This window comes from Cervus elaphus, chromosome 25 (genome assembly GCF_910594005.1).
Source record: "Cervus elaphus chromosome 25, mCerEla1.1, whole genome shotgun sequence".
In the NCBI taxonomy this organism is placed as follows: domain Eukaryota; kingdom Metazoa; phylum Chordata; class Mammalia; order Artiodactyla; family Cervidae; genus Cervus; species Cervus elaphus.
In genome coordinates, this window is record NC_057839.1 from 28,851,026 (window position 1) to 28,873,338 (window position 22,313).

At 37.7% G+C, this 22,313-nt stretch overlaps 1 protein-coding gene and 1 non-coding gene across 3 annotated transcripts in view; both read right to left on the minus strand.

Annotated features, from left to right (window-relative positions):
* Positions 1-22,313, minus strand: part of ITGA1 (integrin subunit alpha 1) — a 163,124-nt gene that overhangs the window by 20,218 nt on the left and 120,593 nt on the right. For both annotated transcript variants that reach the window (XM_043887636.1, XM_043887637.1), the window contains exons 15-22: positions 21,992-22,122; positions 12,237-12,403; positions 10,744-10,880; positions 8,691-8,801; positions 6,415-6,624; positions 4,430-4,510; positions 3,919-3,995; positions 834-923 (exon numbers count right to left, since the gene is read on the minus strand). In XM_043887636.1, the coding sequence (XP_043743571.1) occupies positions 834-923; positions 3,919-3,995; positions 4,430-4,510; positions 6,415-6,624; positions 8,691-8,801; positions 10,744-10,880; positions 12,237-12,403; positions 21,992-22,122 (1,004 nt within the window). The remainder of the gene's footprint in view (positions 1-833; positions 924-3,918; positions 3,996-4,429; positions 4,511-6,414; positions 6,625-8,690; positions 8,802-10,743; positions 10,881-12,236; positions 12,404-21,991; positions 22,123-22,313) is intronic.
* LOC122684027 lies at positions 19,751-19,857 on the minus strand. Its single transcript, XR_006337923.1, has one exon. It is a non-coding gene; the product is annotated as a U6 spliceosomal RNA (small nuclear RNA).

The window sequence follows — 22,313 nt, forward strand, 5'->3', positions numbered from 1 at the left end:
TGAAGGCAGGAGGAGAAGGGGATGACAGAGGATGAGATGGTGGGATGGCATCACCGACTCAGTGGACATGAGTCTGAGTAAACCCTGGGAGATGGTGAAGGACAGAGAAGCCTGCCGTGCTATAGTCCAGGTGTCGCAAAGAGTCGGATATGACTGAGCAACTGAACAAGAACAAGAAGTCGATAAGTTGTGTCTGACTCATTTGCAACCCCATGGACGACAGCCCACCAAGCTCTTCTGTCCATGGGATTTCCCAGGCAAGAGTACTGGAATGGGTTGCCATTTCCTCCTCCAGGGAATCTTTGTGACCCAGGGATTTAACCCACATCTCCTGCATCACAGGAGTCTTTATCACTGAACCACCAGGAAAGTCCCTGAAGAAATAAATACCTCTTGTCAATAAATGATGATTTAATCTTGAATTTCCAGGATGGGCAGAATAATCAGATCCCACACAATGAGAATAAGAGCCAAGAAATATGTTGGTGACCTCTACAGACACTGCCTTTCATGAAGGATTTCTGGGTCTTTAGCTTGCATTTAGGACTTAAGACTGGACTGCTAATGCAATTCAGTGTCAGTAGCACCTCACATTTCAGATTATTAATGATGCTGGTTCTCAATTTTTAGTGCACGAGAATCACCCAGAGGGTTTAACACAGATTTCTGGGCGCCCTCCCCAGAATTTCTTATTCAGTACGTCTGGGGTGAGGTCAGAGAATCTGCCTCCCTAAGAAGCTCCCAGGTGATTCTGATACCCATGTTCAGGGACCACAAGCTGAGATCCACTGGGTTACAGCAAGGCATCAACCTGAAGTGTGGGGTTCTCCTACCTGGAAAACTGTAGTCCAACTTCATACTTTACAGGGATAGAAATGTTCACTTCATTATCAAAAAGGGTTTCAGGCGGCTCTTCACTGTCACTAGAAAACATAGCAGTCAGACAAATCATTAAACCGTTGGCTATTTAGAGACTTTTCTAAGCATTTGAATGAGAAGTTTATTTTGGTAACTAAATAAAGACACACACACAAAATAGAATTACTGATTTAAAAAGAAAATTCAGTGTGGAGAGGAAGACCAGAGATGAATATTGTTAAAAGACCCTAAGGTGATTCTCAAGTGCAGCGAGGGTTGAAAATGACACTGATTTTTGAAAATGACAAGGTTTTGCAAACTTCTATGTGAATAATAAGTATTCTTGGGTCAAAGATTAAATACACAGATTACTGGACTTTTCTCCCAGAACAATATGGATTTAGTAGGCCCAAAGTAAGATTCATGAAGTTGTGTTCTTTTATATAAATCACACAGGTGATTCTTATTTATCACAGATGAGGCCCTTGTGAAGAGATGTGCTCAGGAGTACCCAGCTGAGGATAAATCTAAAACCTTTGCCTTCTCACTTAACAGTCCTTCTATGCCTTGTACTTGGGCTTCCCTAGTCGCTCAGACAGTAAAGAATCCTCTTGCCATGAGGGAGACCTGGGTTCGATCCCTGGGTTGGGAAGATCCCCTGGAGGAGAGCATGGCAACCCACTCCAGTATTCTGGCCTGGAGAATCCCCTTGGACAGAGGAGCCTGGCAGGCTACAGTCCATGGGGTCACAAAGAGTCAGACTCAACTGAGTGACTATGCACAGCACAGCACATGCCTTGTACTTGGTGCTTATTTGTTGAACACCTACCTTCCTCCCTGATTTTAGTTATCATTTCAATTATATATTAGTTAAATGCATGCCAGATAGTTATATATTTATATGTACATACACATATCTCATACTCTCCTGTATTAAGTAAAAAAGCATGGACAAATGCTATAACAGGTACCAACACTGGCTCTGGGGCCGAGGGCCTGAGATTGTTCTTGGATATTGACCTACTTTGGGACAGCTGTTTAGTCTCTCTCTGCCTCAGGCCTCAGTTTCTTCATCTATAAAATGGGAATTTTATGACTAAATTCTTAATAAATAATAAGTTAGCAACAAGTGTAAAATGCTTAACATTGTGCCAAGGACACAGGGAATACTCAGTAAGTATTAATTTTTATTATTATTATCATATATACCCCTCTACCAAGTGACCAAGCACCTAGCATTTTGTCTCACAAAATGGGCAACGGGTACCCTTTAATAACTGCTTATTCCCAAGTATATTAGCAGCATGATATGAGCGATGGGGCAGTGAAGGCAGCTCCCTGTCTTGGGTTACAGATATATGTGTGACTGGGCTTTTGCTGTAAATGGACCCTGCCTCTAACCCATTCCACACTGCAGCCCAGTTAATCTTTGAAAGAAACAGCTCTGTACAGATGACTTCACCCCTCAAAAACATTTCATGGCCTGTTCAACTAAGAAAAGATGCCTCATTTCGAAATTCAATACTCACCATCCATGGTAAGATGTACATTCCCTGTTTATCTTCCATTATTCCTTTATGTATTCTCCTATATTTGCACAAAAATTGATTTCCCAATATTCCCCCAAATAGATCTAGTGGTCTACCTTCGCGTTTTTGCTCAAGCTGTGCATTTTTACTTGAAACATTCCATCTAACTACCCACCAACCTCTCTGAATTGCTAGCCATTCTTTAAGGTCCTTCTTAATTATAACCTTCTTGATGAAGCTTTCTTGGGTTTTCATTGCCAAGTAGATATAATTTCACCCTCCATTAAGTCTCCACACACGGCTTCTATTTCTTTAATAAATTTTCCTTGTTCTATTCTGTATGATAATTAATTTAAATACTAGTCTCAGTCCCCTACTGTAACATTCACTTCATGAGGAGCTTCATGCGCTTATTTAAGTGACAAAGTCAGTATCTTGTCCACGTGCTGTGTGTGCTGTGTTTAGTCATTCAGTCCTGTCCAACTGTTTCCTGTCTGACTTTTTGTGACCCCATGGACTGTAGCCCACCAGGGTCCTCTGTCTATGGGATTCTACCATGGACAAGAATACTGGAGTGGGTTGTCATGCCCTCCTCCAGGGTATCTTCCCAACCTAGGGATTGAACCCAGGTCTCCAACATTGCAGGCAGATTCTTTACCATCTGAGCCACCAGGGAAGCCCAAGAATATTGGAATAAATCATCTATCCCTCTTTCAGGGGATCTTCCTGACCCAGGAATCCAACTGTGGTCTGCTGCATTTCAGGCGAATTCTTTACCAGCTGAGCTACCAGGGAAGGGCTATTTTGTCCATAGTAGAGCTCAAATAAGTATTTGCTAAATTGAACCGAATTGAGTATACAGAATTAACTCATCCATTAATTCATTTTCTCACTCATTAACTTTACATTTATTTAGTAATTATTCAATTATTAGATTTTTTTTAAACTGGGAATAAAACAACAAATGATAAAAGTTTACCTCAAGTTGCTTATGGTCCAGTGTATAGTTACTCTTAGAAAAAAGGTAAGTACTATTTCAATTTCCTTATTAGACTTTTGCTATTTTTAGTTTGTGTATTGTCTATACCATCTTTCAGAAGCTTTGACTGATTTGAATAAAATTTATTAAACTACAAAAGGGTATCATAAAATTTGAAGTCTCTTTAATGATTCAGTTGACTTTGATGGGCAGTCTGTAAAAGTTTTTAAATTAGCAAAGCCTATAAAATTTTTAATGTATTTAAATACAATTTGGCAGATATAAGTGATGTGTGATTACAACATGTTTTATGGCTCAAAGAACCAGTGGTTTAACCCAATTAGGTTTATTATTTCTATTAAATGAAAATTTCTCTATTTTGCTAATTATTCATAAGGATGATTTTGTGAAGCAAAGGGGTTCACTGCCTTCTACTTCCACTGATTACATAAAAGCTGTAAGAAGTTCCAGTCAGTCTACAGAACATTTTAAATATATGAAAGAAATTATATGCAGGCATCCACATACACTCATGTACATACAGGGACCAACCTTGTTGCACTTAAATGAATGATCACATTTTCCATGAGATAAGATGTGTTAAACTGAAATAATATTTTGAATGTTACCTATAAAATAAAAATATCTTTAGTAACAGATAAGGAAGTAGAATTTTTGCATTAATTAAAGTATTAAATCATATAAATATTTTTCTTTTTAAAATAAAATTGCCTAAGTTTATTAATTAATAATGCAAATTTCATGAGCAAAGGAGAAGATATATGTGAAAACATCTTAACACACCAGAAAATGTTACATACAGATCCAACACTATCACATTATTATATCCCACCCATTGTTATTTTTTCATATTACCACTGTCTACCAGATCACAATCATAAACCTTGTAATTATGAAATGGTCATTATTAAAGTCTTTTTAAAACAGAAACTTCAAGTACCAGCAACCATCTAAACACATCCATTAGAAACACATATATTTGGTTTTGAGCATATTATTTTTTGTATCCAATTGCCACATGTATTTTCTATAATCTGCTTACCATTTCTCCTTTTCTTAGGAAAGGATAGCCAACTTTACATGTGATATTATGATTGGATTCACAACTGTCTTTTTGGATAGCCTAGGAAGAGAAAGTAAACAGAATTAGATCAGATACGCAGGTGAAATACTTGAACTTGACTGAAATACTTGAATTGATTGAAATACTTGAGCTCAGATTTTCCCAGCTGTGCCTTAGCGGCTGCCTTGCTAAGATTTCGCAGCATAGTTTTTGGGAAAGTCTCAGTATTCTAAGATCACCTGTCCCACAGCTCAAGGAAATGTAAGGACAGGATCTTCCACTGAAAACCGGGAGGACTAACACCATCTGCCTCAGGGTGAGTAGGTGTCTGTAGGAAATGATCCACACCTACAGGATGACCACGTGGAAGTCCACAGTGAATGGTCGTCACTGAAGAAGTGGGTAAGAGCTTGAGATCTGACCTGGGACCACCAGGATTTAAACTCTGAGGCCCACACTGTTAGCTTTATCTTCATCAGGAATCCTCTCTTCTCTGGGTCTGATTTGCCATTTACCAGGGTTAGTCAAACTCTATCTCATCAAGTTGAAATGCCTTTGAATGTTAGACCCACTAGTATTTTACATACAACAAAAAGGAAACAATAATGCCTCCTGTAAAATAAGCATATATATTGTAAAATGCAATTACAGAAGCATTTAAGTGTAAAAAAAAGGGTTTATCTTAGAATCTCTGTAGTATAGTAACACCCTACTTGCAAAGGAATTAATGAGAATTAAATAAATAAAGCTTGTAGAACAGTGTCTGGCACATAATACGACTCAAGAAAAAACTATCATTATTAGGATTGTTACTGTAAATAAAAGTATTTAGAGAGAGGCTTCATTGATTTCTCTGTCTCTCTGCCAAGGCCATGAAGTCAGTTGAAGAAGATACAGAGAGTGACTTTCAATACAGTCCTCTTTTCTCAGAAAAATTCAGGGGTACTATTTTCCTGGCATTGCTTTGCTCATTGAGATTTTTATTTAACATTCTTTACTGAATCTAAACTATGTGCCAGTAATATAGGATATTTTTTAAGTCTATCTTAGTATCATGTTCCTGAGTGATGTCCTAATAAATTGGAGAAGGAAATGGCAACCCACTCCAGTACTCTTGGCTGGAGAATCCCTTGGACAGAGGAGCCTGGTGGGCTACAGTCCATGGGGTCGCAGAGTTGGACACGACTGAGTAACTAACACACACACACACACACACACACACACACATGTCAGTGAAAATCTGAATTTACAGAACCTGGACAATTAAAGTTTTAGTATTATATATATTAAGCATACTTGGTTTTAATATGAATCATATATAGTACTAACTCATATAAATATACACGGAGTTTTAATTCAGGGGAGTTAATTCAGAGATCATAATTAAAAGCAAAGTTCAAATTTGGAAGTATTAATTAATCCTGATAGAGCATCTTATGCAGCTGTATGTTATTGCCAAAATAATAATAATAAAAAAAAACCCTTCTGTCATGACAATGAGACATAGTCATTTAATACAACTCCCTTGCCAATGTAAGGATCGTGCATAGAAAATGGGGAATGGTATCTTGATTTTTATGCACATAAATGTTTTGTTATTGTTCAGCAAATGTACTGCTCCTTCTCTGCCCTTCTGTTAACCTCTTTGACTTTATTTTTTCTTGGCTTAGTCTCAATTTCAGTGATGTAAGGCTTCTGTGAAGCCTACAGTTTTTGTACATCAGCTATCCTTTCTGGATATTGAATCCAAGAAGAGTCATACAACCTCTAAAGAAATACATCAAAACAAAAACTTTTTTAAAAAAAAAAAGTTTGGTCCTTTCATCATTAGTAAGTGCTAGTTTTGTACAAAATGCTTTCTAGTCTTCTAAAATCAATGTAATAAAAGTTACCCCAGTAGTATGAAAAGTAGGTTCAATGCATGATTATTATAAGAATAAATAAATTTAAAAGTAAAGGTTTACCTCAATTCCTGAAAAAATTAGATTTGGAGAATAATTCACTATGGTTCTGGTGTTATAGGCACTGTCCTTTTTATTTTTGACCGTGAGGCTAACATTGAACTTATCATTGTGGGACTTGACAATAAGCAGGCCCTTTTCTGTGGTGGATACATCCAAGGCAAGGTCTGAGACACATTTTTCCTTGTTTCCACAATCTTTGGCAAAGGGAATCTGAAATAGTCACAGAAAAGCAATTTTTCAAAATTTAGCTAGGCATTATTGAAAATTACCTATGAACTTGCATAAAAGAAATGACATATTTCCAAAATAAGCAGGTCATAAAGAGAACAGATTTCACTGCAGAAATCATAAGGAATTTTTATAGTTGTTCCTATAATTTATAGGGGAAAATAATAATTTTTACTTTTGGCTATAAATTTTTCCAGTCTTTTAAGGAATGCACAGTTTTCACAGATGTTTTTCACTGGCTTTCATCTGCCAGAACTGAACAGTTTCAAAGAAATAAGTCAAGTACTCCAGGATCCAAAGTTATGAGAGAACACTGTAACACTCAAATCTGATCATGAGATTTTCTGTTTAAAAGAATCAAATACTTAAGGTCATAATAGCTTCAGTCAAGCAGGTAGAAAAAGATCAAGCCACCTAACTGGGCGCTTTCCTTGACTCCTCTTCTTCATTCAGCCCCTCCCCCTTATCCAACCCATCACCAAGAACCATCCACTCTTCTCTGTTCTAAATATCTTCCACACCTCCTTGCCTCTGCATTTCCACCTCTATCTCTAGCCAGCTCTTCTTACTTGCTCCTCTGAACTAAAGCAACAACTCCCTGACTGGTCTTCCATACCCACTCTTGATTCCCTCCAAACATTTTCCACCTTGCAGCTGAAGTAATTCTTCAAAGAACCCCCCAAAATCCAGTGCTATCACCAAACCAACTAAAGCCATCAAGAGCATTCCTCGGCTCTTCAGGAACAATTAAAGTCTGCGCAGCGTCACAAAGTCCTGGTGATCTGGCTCCTGCCTGTACCGCCTGTCTCATCTCACATCACCTTCTGCCCTTGCTCTTTGGCTTCAGCAGCACTAGTAAGCTTACTGAGTTTCTTTTATGTCTCTGAACCTTGGCATGCATCCCTCTTCTTGGAACACTGCCTTCTCCACTCCTCTAATAAGATGGAAAAATCTTCCTGTGCTTCAGGTCTCAACTGCAGTGGCCTAAGTTCCAGGGAGGGTTGGGAAGATCCCCTGGAGAAGGGAACGGCTACCCACTCCAGTATTCTGGCCTGGAGAATTCCATGGACGATATAGTCCATGGGGTCACAAAGATTCGGATACAACTGAGTGACTTTCACTTTTCGCTTTCTAATCCTTGATACTTCAGTGTAGCAGAAGTTCCCTTTGAGCTCTGAAGTTCTCCTCCAGGGCATGTCCTGTAACGACTGCCTAATACTTGTTTCCTAGGTTAGAACTGCAAGTTCTGATGCCTGAAACATGAAAGACATTCAGTAAATATATTTGTAAGGAAGGAAGGGAAGGCAGAAGATAGGTGCAGGGGAAAACGAATTTCCCATCTCACCTCCACTAGTTGGAGAAGGTAATGGCAACCCACTCCAGTATTCTTGTCTGGAAAACCCCATGGGCAGAGGAGCCCTGGTGGTCCCTGGGGTCACAAAGAATCAGATATGCCTGAATGACTAACAAACTCCACCAGTGCCACACTCACAATCTCACTCTTTTGCAGCGATCAGACACTAGTCTGAACTTGGAAGCATAAACTAGATGAGCACAGTTTAGTCTCTTCCTCTGTCTTCCGTTGTTGGGGTAGTGGTGAGCCCAGCAGGAAGCATACATCACATTTCCATTCTGCAAGTTTTACAAAGTGGGTCCTCCGGAAGGCCTGAGATTAGTGAGTACTGCTGATGACCTATTTAGTTACCTGTGGCCTCAGCCTGGCTCTGTAGGAGGACCCCCATTATACTCAAACCATGCCCTGGAACCCAGTGTTCATTGGTAATAAAGGGGAGTTCCGGTTGGCCAACCCATGTTCAATTGCTCCTAAATTCAGAAAAGATAAAAATAGGTGTCATTTGTAAGTTCCCTTAAACTCCAGCAAAAGGAAGTAAGAAGAATTGAGAAAAGTCTAGAAAAATCTAATGCCTTAAAAAAAAAAATTAATATAATTGCTTTAGGCTTGTGTGTGTGCATCTGTTTATATGTTTCAGGTTTTTTTCCTAATATATTCACAAATAGGCATTCTAAATTTTAAAAATCTGACTTACATATTCATGTACTGAATTTGGTAGAGAATCATCAAGAACAGGCCCATTTTCTGGATCGGTAAGATTAAAATCCAAAGTTATTCTCACAGAGTCCCGAAAGTCATGCTTGTCCTAGAGGTCAAAACACAGAATATGTCATTGGCATCATATTCCTTGGGCCCTGTGATGGCTTTCTTCTTCTGCCCCATGGATCAGGCTTATTGGACCTTCTCGTGCTCCTGATCTGACATATGACCTGATTAAGCTTTTGCTTCACTAGAGAGAGACTGCCCTTCTGCCTTGACAAGGGACACTTCCAGAACATAGAGGCTTCTGACTGTGACCAGCTGACTCACATCCAGGTTCTCAGACAGGCCTGCTGGAATGATGGATAGGTTGTACTTGGCCATGTCAGGATGTACAACTTCAAGCTACTTGCATAACAATATCATTTCTCTTGAGACCTTGAGCTAAAAAACATTATGTAATACTTCTAGGAACATCTCTCAACTTCAAGAGAGCAACCCTTCTTTAAACTGAGTTGCATTTCTTTAATATGATATATACCTTGAGTTGTAAAAATTTTATAATGTAAAAGGATATGAAAATAATATGAATGTGATCAATATTGCTTTTATTACCATCAGTGACAGCCATCATTTATGGCATGACCAGAATTATGAGTTTTATACACATTATTGAGAATTATTTCAACAATCTTCCAAGACACAAAATAATTACAATCTTTATTTTACAGATAAATAAAACTGAGCCTCTAAGAGACTAAACCACTTTGCCAAAATTATTCAGAATGTAGGGAAGCTGGGCTACAAATTCCCGGCTGGCTGACTCTATAACAAACGTTAAAGTATCCATCAAAATCCAGAAGTATTTTGGAAATTTTGAAACTAGTTCATTCCTTTCAATACCAGTGCCTAGATGTAGCTAGATGCTAAATTTTTGGAGAAATATATACAACAGTGAGTAGGTTGGAGACACTGCCAAATCTGGCTTCACACCTTTTCAAATTTTATCCAAGTCCTAACTCCTAAAGTTTCAATTCTGATGAAGCAAATAGGAAATTAACTCCATTTTTATTTTTCTCATCATAGATTGAATTCAATATTGACCAAAAATGCTTATCTTGATATATGTCATGAGGAATATTAACTTGAAAATTACTGAGGAAGAATAAACATGGCACACCAGCTTGCATATCTTCTGTCACTTTCCTGCCCCTGACTACAATATTTTCAAAATATGAAACATGAATACATCAGGAATAATGAAATAAGTCAGAAGTGGGGGCAAATAGGCTTATTTCATTTAAAATTCCAAGATCATGTTCAAGTCTCTAAGTTTCAATCTCCATTACTAACATCAGGGTTTTTCTCAGTACATCTGTTCTTCTTTTCTTTTTCTTTAGTGTCACATACATTTTAAGAGACTCTTGCTCCATGTACACAGTGATGCAATAAAATACATTTCAAATGGTTCAAACTGGCTTAGCAGCCATCTCTCGAGGTTAATAATTTGCTTTCCAAGGCTCCTTCATCCACTAAAATAGAAACAGGTAGCATAAAGCTTACAGATGACAGAAAATGCCAGATATTTTTCCTTCAGTCTAAAGTCAAAGAGTGAAACATATAGTTCAATGGACAAAAACAGAACCCAGAAAGCATAAGGCCCAACAGTTCCCCTCAGGGCATTTAACCTTAGCCACAATTGATGGACAAAGCCTACAAAAGTTCAGTGATGCTTTCAAGTTGAAAGAATGAATGAATGAAATGAATAAATGAATGAAATACAAGATCTCTATCAACTGGTGCACCATGCCTTTTACTGTTCTATAATATATGGATGTCTGATAGCATACAGAAGAAATATGAAAGATAGCTTTATGAAATATATTTAGAAATTAGAAAATCAGATCTATGATTTTCTAAGAAAAGTGAACCAAGTTTAATTCATGATTTGCACTTTGAAGTAAACGTAAGATTGACTGACTTGAAATAAGGCATCTCTATTTTATTTTGATCTGGAATAAGTCAGCTATTATATATGATTTACTTGCCAACATGTAGAAGGAATGCTTAGTGCATTCTGACTCTCGAACTGTGATGTTTCTTTGAAACTTCCTCTCTTGAGTTCCAGAGAAAAAACTCCGTGATATCTGTCTTAGAGAATCTAATGTGACACGGTACTGCATATCTATAAAAATAAAAAAAGAATAATTGGCAGACATGTTCATTTGGGGTTATTATCATATGACCCAGCTCATTAATATTATAGAAAAATCTCTAGAGCAACCAGTCAACACAAGTTATTCAGCATATTCACACTACTGTAGTACAATGGTATTTGCAGTCATGAAGGTAATCTTGAGGAACTCTAAAGAACTCTCCAAGTTTGCAAGGCTTTTAATGTTTAATTACACTTATTTTAAAATGTATTTGTATGTGTACACACACCTACCTACATACCACCTAATTTCTTGAACATGTGGGTATGTTTACTGGGTTTTCACTTAGCTTTTTTTTTGTTAATTTAGAAATGTTAGACCCCTGTTTAGAATATTGACTATGTTGTATTTCAACAGAGGCAAAAATATACATTAATGATATTTTAAACATATTATAAAAGATGTCATTTTTGACTGTTCAAAGGATATAATAAAATAAGCTAAATAAATAAAAGTTTAATAAAATAAGCATACCACAATAAGGAAAACAAGTTAGGCCTTATACCTTATATGAAGGCAACAATCTTTCTTATTTCCTTGCTTAATTACCTTATAAAAACAAGACAAATAATGTTGCATATGATAATGTAAGTCATTATTTTACATTCCTATACCTCATTTATCTTCCAGTCAGAGGTCTACTGCAGATCATAAATGGGCACATGTAGTATACACTAAGAAAAATAGATTTTAAGGATTAATCATTTTTCTCATTCTACTTATATTTGGTTTGCAGACTAAACTACTATTGGGCAGGCAGTGATCTTCACAGTTTTGGCTCCAACATGTGTCAATATCATTAAAAACTGCTTTAGGAATTGTAGAATATAGGCAAAAAAGGGATACCCAGGCTGATGTAATGTGCCTGAGAACACACATGGGATCTGTTTGACCCTAAAAAACAAGGGTCACCTTCTGATTGGAGCAGAGATCTCAGGAAGGTGGGGCCATTCAGGTCCTTTGTAATATCAGTCTTACTGGAGAGAGCCCAGTCTTCAACTCTGCCTTAGAATTGGTGTCTCTTTCTCTTTCTCTAGCACTTGAATGTTCAGAGTAAATAGGAGAGCCAGAGGAGAAATACGGAAGCCAACTATGGAAGGCAACCAAATATAAGTATGTAGTTTCTGCTCCAGAATTTACAGGTTCCATAACCCATTCCTTCTACACTAAAATTTTTTTCAAGGTTCAGTATGTTCACAGAGGCAAATGTGATGTAAAATTCCTATCACTGAGGGGAAGACACTATCTTACTGGATTCATCCTGTGGGGGCAATAGAATACACTGTCCTCCTGCTCCAAAGTACTTCTGTACATATGACACTTACCAGCTTCATAAACCATGTTTTCTTTGGACTTCAATTTCACATTGAAACACACCGTGGCATTTATACACACTGTTTCCTTTCCCTCCACACGGCAGTTTTTCTTTTGAATATTCACTTTATTGGGTTCAAAATTCATGGTCACTTTAACAACAGCCACATCTCGAGACCTGCAAATGCATAAGCCATGGGGGGTCACTACTTATTTTTACATTTAATGCATGGCCATCCTTTTGGGAGTGCAAAGTGAGTCATCTGAGATGATTCTTCTTTGTATGCAGCATGGGTTCTCAGGATGCCTTTCTCTCATGAAGCTTTGATACAGAAGAGATTATATCTGACATTCTGAAGACACCCTGGTTATTCTGGAACCAAGTTAGGCATTGGGTTCTGAAGGGTGACAGAATATGTCACCCTAAAATATAAGAGTTTGGGACATGCCATCGCAAAGCATGTCACTTTGGTATACTGATCATTTGAACTGCAGGCACTTAAAATACAACAAATGCTGAGAGACTTTCTCAGAACTCCAATTAACTGCCTAAAGATGCATCCTCTAAAGAAAACTCAGTTGTCATAAATCCTTTCCCAGGAGTGTCATCAACCAGAGAAGATTGACTTGTCACAGAAGAGGAGGCTGGAGGGGACACCACACCCAGACAAACTTTGTTACAAACTGTTTTACCTCCCATATATTCTTTTAAGGGCCTATTATACATCATTCCTAAAAATTGTTTATTTTCCCTAAGAGGCCTACATCTCCCTTTCCTTTCCTATTAAGGTAATTTTTAAGTGTGAATTCTAAGCTACCTCAGAGAGTTATTCAATATCTCCCATGTATACATGAGGTATATGTGTTCTAATAAACCTCTGGGTATTTTCTGGTTTTTGTTTGTTTTAGTGTTTTTTTCTGTTAATCTGTCTTTGATTACAGAAGTCTCAGCCAGGAAATCAGAAAGGTACAAGGAAAATTAATTTTCATTCCCTACAATTGATAGGCCAAGGAACTGTGATTTGCTATGATAGAAAAGAGATGAAATCAAGTGGCCAGGTGCAAACTCAGAACCAAAACCATATTTCAGCACCTTTGAGTTTGTTCCCAACCTGGGAAGAGGCCAGAGGACCCCTGGACAACTTTGTTGCACTCTAATACTTGTCTGTTCTTCTTGTAGGGTCAGCCCTGCTCCTGTTTCCGGGAAAGAGAAACAGAATAGCACGAGAAGTACTCTGCTATTTATTATTATATACATGCCATTTATTATTCATTTACATTTTAAATTAACTTTCATAACAAGACATATTATTTTCTCTGCTTTATATGTAACCAAGACTTTGAGAGATTATTTTGTCAGAAGCTGTCCAGGGATTTAAACTAGGATTTAAACCCAGTCTTTCTAATTCCAATGCCCGGTGATTTCCACTAATCCAAAGTGAGAAGACAGTAATCCAAAATTAGGCAAAGAGAGTATATGGAGCCTGAGGTCAACGCCTTAGAATGAAGCCAGTATAATTGTTAAATACCTTTATCTGGCTTCTGCTTTGCAATCAGACTGGCTCTTAGAATCCGCCTGCCAATGCAGGAAATGTGGGATCAATCCCTGGTCGGTAAGAAGCCCTGGAGAAAGGAATGGCAACCCACTCCAGTATTTTTGCCAGGAGAATCCCCTTGGACAGAGGAGCCTGGTGAGCTACAGTCCATGGGTTGCAAAAGAGTCAGACACGACTTAGCAACTAAACAACAATGATCTTGTGAATATATAGGACTTTGCTAATGTTTTTGCATGTAAAAAAATTATATTTTTTTCTCGTAAAAATATTTACCCATAGAATATAGGAAAACATAAAAAAAGAAACAAAATACAAATCAGTTGTAATTCTATCACCCAGCACTAATCACCATTCAAATACATATATATAGATAGATAGATAGATAGATAGATAGATAAACACACATATGCATATACAAACACTGGCCCAGATATATACATAAGCATACCTACTTAAAAATATTATAAGCAACTTTCCAATATTTCTGTTTTTTTGAGAACATTAGGAGAGTCCCAGGGACTGAGGAGCCTGGTGAGCTGCCATCTATGGGGTTGCACAGAGTCGGACACGATTGAATCGATTTAGCAGCAGCAGCAGCATACTATTCCAACAAATGCATGAACCATAATCTATTTATTCAAACTTCTCTTATTGGATATGTATCTTAACTCCTTAAAAAAAATCTAAAACCTACAGCACTATGATTATTCTAAAGATCATATATCTCTAATCATAGATTGTACCTTTAAAAAATTTTCAGTTCAGTTGCTCAGTCATGTCCGACTCTTTGTGACCCCATGGACTGCAGCATGCCAGGCCTCCCTATCCATTACCAACTCCTGGAGCTTGCTCAAACTCATGTCCATTGAGTTGGTGATGCCATCCAGCCATCTCATCCTCTGTCTTCCCCTTCTCCTCCCACCTTCAGTCTTTCCCAGCATCAGGGTCTTTTCAAATTAAGTCAGTTCTTTGCATCAGGTGGCCAAAGTATCAGAGTTTCAGCTTTGGCATCAGTCCTTCCAATGAATATTCAGGACTGATTTCCTTTAGGATTGACTGGTTTGATCTCCTTGCAATCCAAGGGACTCTCAAGATTCTTCTCTATCATCACAGTTCAAAAGCATCAATTCTTCTGTGCTTAGCTTTCTTTATAGTCCAGCTCTCATATCCATACATGACTATTGGAAAAACCATAGCTTTGACTAGATGGACTTTTGTTGGCAAAGTAATGTCTCTGCTTTTTTAATATGCTGTCTAGGTTGGTCATAGCTTTTCTTCCAAGGAGCAAGCATCTTTTAATTTCATGTCTCCAGTCACCATCTGCAGTGATTTTGGAGCACCCCAAAATAAAGTCTCTCACTGTTTCCACTGTTTCCCCATCTATTTTGCCATGAAGTGATGGGACCAGATGTCATGATCTTAGTTTTCTGAATGTTGAGTTTTAAGCCAACTTTTTCACTCTCCTCTTTCACTTTCATCAAGAGGCTCTTTAGTTCTTCTTCGCTTTCTGCCATTAGGGTAGTGTCATCTGCATATCTGTGGTTATTGATGTTTCTCCCTGCAATCTTAATTCCAGCTTGTGCTTCATCCAGCCTGGCATTTTGCCTGATGTACTCTGCATATAAGTTATATAAGCAGGGTGACATTATAGAGCCTTGACGTACTCCTTTCCTGATTTGGAACCAGTCTATTGTTCCATGTCCAGTTCTAACTGTTGCTTTTTGACCTGTATACAGATTTCTCAGGAGGCAGGTCAGGTGGTCTGGTATTCCCATCTCTTGAAGAATTTTCCACACAGTTGTGGAAACACAACTGTTTGTTGTGTTTGTTGTGACCCACACAGTCAAAGGCTTTGGCATAGTCAATAAAGCAGTAGATGTTTTTCTGGAACTCTCTTGTTTTTTCAACGATCCAGTGAATGTTGGCAATTTGATCTCTGGTTCCTCAGCCTTTTCCAAATCCAGCTTGAACATCTGCAAGTTCACGGTTCACATATTGTTGAAGCCTGGCTTAGAGAATTTTGAGCATTACTTTGCTAGCCTATGAGATGAATGCAATTGTGCAGTAGTTTGAACATTCTTTAGCATTGCCTTTCTTTGGGATTGGAATGAAAACTGACCTTTTCCAGTCCTGTGGCCACTGCTGAGTTTTTCAAATATGCTGGCATGTTGAGTGCAGCACTTCGATAGCATCATCTTTTAGAAATTGAAACAACTCAGCTGGAATTCTATCACCTCCACTAGCTTTGTTTGTAGTGATGCATCCGAAGGCCCACTTGACTTCTCATTCCAGGATGTCTGACTCTAGGTGAGTGATCACACCATCGTGGTTATCTGGGTCCTGAAGATCTTTTTTGTATGGTTCTCCTGTTGTATTCTTGCCACCTCTTAATATCTTCTGCTTCTGTTAGGTCCATACCATTTCTGCCCTTTATCGAACCCATCTTTGCATGAAATGTTCCCTTGGTATCTCTAATTTTCTTGAAGAGATCTCTAGTCTTTCCCATTCTATTTTTTTCTTCTATATCTTTGCACTGATGACCGAGGAAGGATTTCTTATCTCTCCTTGCTATTCTTTGGAACTCTGCATTCAAATGGGTATATCTTTCCTTTTCTCCTTTACCTTTAGCTTCTCTTCTTTTCTCAGCTATATATAAGCCCTCCTCAGACAACCATTTTGCCTTTTTGCATTTCTTTTCTTGGGGATGGTCTTCATCACTGCCTCCTGTACAAAGTCAGGAACCTCTCTGTCCATAGTTCTTCAGGCACTCTGCCTATCAGATCTAATCCCTGTCACTTCCACTGTATAATTGTAAGGGATTTGATTTAGGTCATACCTGAATGGTCTAGTGGTATTCCCTACTTTCTTCAATTTAAGTATGAATTTTGCAATAAGGGGGTAAAATTTTTAAAAAAGAACATATTAAGGCTTTTAATTTATTTATTTATTTTCTTTTATTTTTATTAGTTGGAGGCTAATTACTTTACAATATTGTAGTGGTTTTTGCCATACATTGACATGAATCAGCCATGGATTTACATGTGTTCCCCATCCTGATCACCCCTCCCACCTCCCTCCCCATCCCATCCCTCTGGGTCTTCCCAGTGCACCAGCCCTGAGCACTTGTCTCATGCATCCAACCTGGGCTGGTGATCTGTTTCACCCTTGATAGTATACTTGTTTCAATGCTATTCTCTCAGAACATCCCACCCTTACCTTCTCCCACAGAGTCCAAAAGTCTGTTCTGTACGTCTGTATCTCTTTTTCTGTTTTGCATATAGGGTTATCGTTACCATCTTTTTAAATTCCATATATATGCGTTAATATACTGTATTGGTATTTATCTTTCTGGCTTACTTCACTCTGTATAATGGGCTCCAGTTTCACCCATCTCATTAGAACTGATTCAAATGCATTCTTTTTAATGGCTGAGTAATATTCCATTGTGTATATGTACCACAGCTTCCTTATCCATTCGTCTGCTGATGGGCATCTAGGTTGCTTCCATGCCCTGGCTACTATAAACAGTGCTGCGATGAACACTGGGGTGCACGTGTCTCTTTCAGATCTGGTTTCCTCGGTGTGTATGCCCAGCAGTAGGATTGCTGGGTCATATGGCAGTTCTATTTCCAGTTTTTTAAGGAATCTCCACACTGTTCTCCATAGTGGCTGTACTAGTTTGCATTCCCACCAACAGTGTAAGAGGGTTCCCTTTTCTCCACACCCTCTCCAGCATTTATTGCTTGTAGACTTTTGGATAGCAGCCATCCTGACTGGCGTGTAATGGTACCTTGTTGTGGTTTTGATTTGCATTTCTATGATAATGAGTGATGTTGAGCATCTTTTCATGTGTTTGTTAGCCATCTGTATGTCTTCTTTGGAGAAATGTCTGTTTAGTTCTTTGGCCCATTTTTTGATTGGGTCATTTATTTTTCTGGAATTGAGCTTCAGGAGTTGCTTGTATATTTTTGAGATTAATCCTTTGCCTGTTTCTTCATTTGCTATTATTTTCTCCCATTCTGAAGGCTGTCTTTTCACCTTGCTTATAGTTTCCTTTGTTGTGCAAAAGCTTTTAAGTTTAATTAGGTCCTGTTTGTTTATTTTTGCTTTTATTTCCAATATTCTGGGAAGTGGGTCATAGAGGATCCTGCTCTGATGTATGTCGGGGAGTGTTTTGCCTATGTTCTCCTCTAGGAGTTTTATAGTTTCTGGTCTTACATTTAGATCTTTAATCCATTTTGAGTTTATTTTTGTGTATGGTGTTAGAAAGTGTTCTAGTTTCATTCTTTTACAAGTGGTTGACCAGTTTTCCCAGCACCACTTGTTAAAGAGGTTGTCTTTTTTCCATTGTATATTCTTGCCTCCTTTGTCGAAGATAAGGTGTCCATAGGTTCGTGGATTTATCTCTGGGCTTTCTATTCTGTTCCATTGATCTATATTTCTGTCTTTGTGCCAGTACCATACTGTCTTGATGACTGTGGCTTTGTAGTAGAGCCTGAAGTCAGGCAGGTTGATTCCTCCAGTTCCATTCTTCTTTCTCAAGATTACTTTGACTATTCGAGGTTTTTTGTATTTCCATAAAAATTATGAAATTATTTGTTCTAGTTCTGTGAAGAATACCGTTGGTAGCTTGATAGGGATTGCATTGAATCTATAGATTACTTTGGGTAGTGTACTCATTTTTACAATAATGATTCTTCCAATCCATGAACATGGTATAGTTCTCCATCTATTTGTGTCTTCTTTGATTTCTTTCATCAGTGTTTTATAGTTTTCTATGTATAGATCTTTTGTTTCTTTAGGTAGATATACTCCTAAGTATTTTATTCTTTTTGTTGCAATGTGAATGGTATTGTTTCCTTAATTTCTCTTTCTGTTTTCTCATTGTTAGTGTATAGGAATGCAAGGGATTTCTGTGTGTTAATTTTATATCCTGCAACTTTACTATATTCATTGATTATCTCTAGTAATTTTCTGGTAGAGTCTTCAGGGTTTTCTATGTAGAGGATCATGTCACCTGCAAACAGTGAGAGTTTCACTTCTTCTTTTCCTATCTGGATTCCTTTTACTTCTTTTTTTGCTCTGATTGCTGTGGCCAACACTTCCAAAACTATGTTGAATAGTAGTGGTGAGAGTGGGCACCCTTGTCTTGTTCATGATTTTAGGGGAAATGCTTTCAATTTTTCACCATTGAGGATAATGTTTGCTGTGTGTTTGTCATATATAGCTTTTATTATGTTGAGGTATGTTCCTTCTATTCCTGCTTTCTGGAGAGTTTTTTTTTTTTTATCATAAATGGATGTTGAATTTTGTCAAAGGCTTTTTCTGCATCTATTGAGATAATCATATGGTTTTAATCTTTCAATTTGTTAATGTGGTGTATTACATTGATTGATTAGCAGATATTAAAGAATCCTTGCATTCCTGGGATAAAGCCCACTTGGCGATGATGTATGATCTTTTTAATATGTTGTTGGATTATGTTTGCTAGAATTTTGTTAAGGATTTTTGCATCTATGTTCATCAGTGATATTGGCCTGTAGTTTTCTTTTTTTGTGGCATCTTTGTCTGGTTTTGGAATTAGGGTGATGGTGGCCTCATAGAATGAGTTTGGAAGTTTACCTTCTTTTGCAATTTTCTGGAAGAGCTTGAGTAGGATAGGTGTTAGCTCTTCTCTAAATTTTTGGTAGAATTCAGCTGTGAAGCCATCTGGTCCTGGGCTTTTGTTTGCTGGAAGATTTCTGATTACAGTTTCGATTTCCTTGCTTGTGATGGGTCTGTTAAGATCTTCTATTTCTTCCTGGTTCAGTTTTGGAAAGTTATACTTTTCTCAGAATTTGTCCATTTTTTCCAAGTTGTCCATTTTATTGGCATAGAGCTGCTGGTAGTAGTTTCTTATGACCCTTTGTATTTCAGCATTGTCTGTTGTGATCTCTCCATTTTCATTTCTAATTTTGTTGATTTGGTTCAAATATAAGGAACACTTCATGAATTTGCGTGTCTTCGTTGCACAGGGGCCATGTTAATCTTCTCTGTATTGTTCCAATTTTAGTATATGTGCTGCCGAAGCAAGCACCATATTAAGGCTTTTTAACACTTTAGTGACAAAGGCCTGATAATGGGTTTTGACCAGTTTGCCCTTTCACCAGCAATGAATGAGTGAATGAGTGTGTGTAGTTTGGGTCCTTCAGGCTTAAGGTTGCCTCGATCTCTTCCCACCACACACCTCCTCTCTGTTCCACACAGATCTTTATAGCATTTATGGCTCAGTCTAGCCCACAGGATTGGACTCTCCCGGACATCCCTGACTACTGTGTGGGCCTCTATCTATCGCCTGCCAGCTGTACCCACTCAGAGTTCCCCCTTCAGCGCTGCAAATCTCTGTCTTTGTGTTTTATTATGCTGGTTTGGTCCATTTTGCTGTGTGATGTCGGGAACCTAACTCTGTCATTGGCCCATCAATGATAAAGCCTTGACTGGGGGCAGGAGAGGCCAGAAACAAGTTTTCAGAGCTTTGAAAGTAGCCTTTGACACAAATTGGAGAATAAAAATTGTCCTTAAAACAGGTGTACATTTTTTAATACAAGGAGGTGAATACAATAAATATTTGTGGGTAAAGATTATCCTAATGAATTAACCCAGAATTAGCAGTTCAAAGAAAAACTAAATGTATCTGTTGTTCCCAAAACTGATGACTTTGGTTTGGAGCCTTGGTTTTCAGTGGGCTTCCCCAAAAGTCACAGATCATGCTGCCTAGCATTCTCCTTTCTTTCTGCTGCACAGTTAAAAGTTTTTAAAAAGCATAATAGTTACTCTCTGTGTAGTTTAGTGTACAACTTTTATTTGACCATTAGTTCTTAAGGATTATCTTAAATTATGACAGTCATATTTTTCAAGTCTCTATCTTCACCTCTTTCATAATTTTCTTTACTATCCTTCTACATAAAGTTTGAAAGAAGACCATCTGAATTGCACTAAACTAATGATTAATTTGAAAGAATCAACATATGGACTTTCCATCAAGGCATAGGTGAAAATATTTTTAATTTATTAAATCCTTTTATATGTTTTAACAAAGTTTGTGACATTTTTCAAAATTGTCACACAAATTTCTCATGAGGTTATTGATATTTTATTGATTTTATTTACATTTTTTATTTGAAATAATCACATTTTAAAAAATGGAACACTTTTGAAATTGTCTTTTAACTAGTTAAAGCTAGTTATTAATTCCATTAATTAATAACTTTTTATTTTATTAATAAGCTAATTAATTAATTAGATGGCATTAGTGAACATATCTATTGATGAGGATGTTACAATTAACTGAAATTAATTTGGGGATGCAGGCATTCTAAAGACTGAGAGAAGACACTATTGTAGATGCTTTTACACTTGACCAACAATACAGTCAGTCAGTGATGCACAAACATCTAGTTCTATGCACTATGTAAATGAATGAGAGTCAGTTATCCCTAAAAGCTTGTAAGTAACTTAAATTTAGGGAAACTTTCTTGTTTATATACATCCTGTATGAGGCCCTCTTTTCCCCTATCCCCTCCTCTAAGCGGAATGACAATCACATAATAGATAACCCACATTAAGAGTTGATTCTACTTGTTCTTTTAATACAGGTGCTTTATTTTTAAGATTTATCAGTTTCTCGGATTCCCAAACTACATAATTTTTTTCTGAATATTGGAGCAAAAAAAGAAATGGATATTTTGTATACAAACTCTGATCATACTCTGAGCTCTAGTTATTTAGTTACTAAGTCATATATCACTCTTGTGACTCCATGGACTGCAGGCTGCCAGCCTCCTCTGTCCATGGGATTTTCCAGGCAAGATTACTGGAGTTGCTATTTCCTTCTCCAGGGCATCTTCCTGACCTACCTGTAAAATATTTTCAGATTAACTGGATGTTATTAAAATACATGCCTGCCAATGTAGGAGACATAAGAGACTGGGGTTCAATCCCTGGGTCAGGAATATCCCTTGGAAGAGGGTATGGCAACCGTCTCCAGTATTCTTGCCTGGAGAATCCCATGGACAGAGGAGCCTGGCAGGCTGCAGTCCATAGGGTCACAGAGTCTGAAGTTGCAAAGACACAATTTAGCACACACACACTCAGGCAAGGACTCAGTAATGTGTCATGTTAATTTGTGAATGTTGTGGATCAGATTAATTGGCTGTTATTAAAATACATACCAGAAGAGGGCAGCACCACCAAGGCCCCCAATAGTGACATCAGTCAGACCGTCACCATTTAAATCCATTTCTCCGTGAATAGACTGGCCAAAAAATTTCAGTGTCTCGCCATCTCCCCCTGATGGAATACGCTGTGAAAATACCAACAGAGAGTTTTAATGTCAGAAGAGTCTCTTGAAAAACCGTTTCAAATAAATCTGAGAACTTGGATTGGTTGACAAAAAATTAAAATGAGAGATCTTTTGGAAACCTGCCCAAGAGGCCCCTCATGCGGGGACAAGAGGAATTACTCAGATGTTCCCAAAGGATATTCTTTTTATAG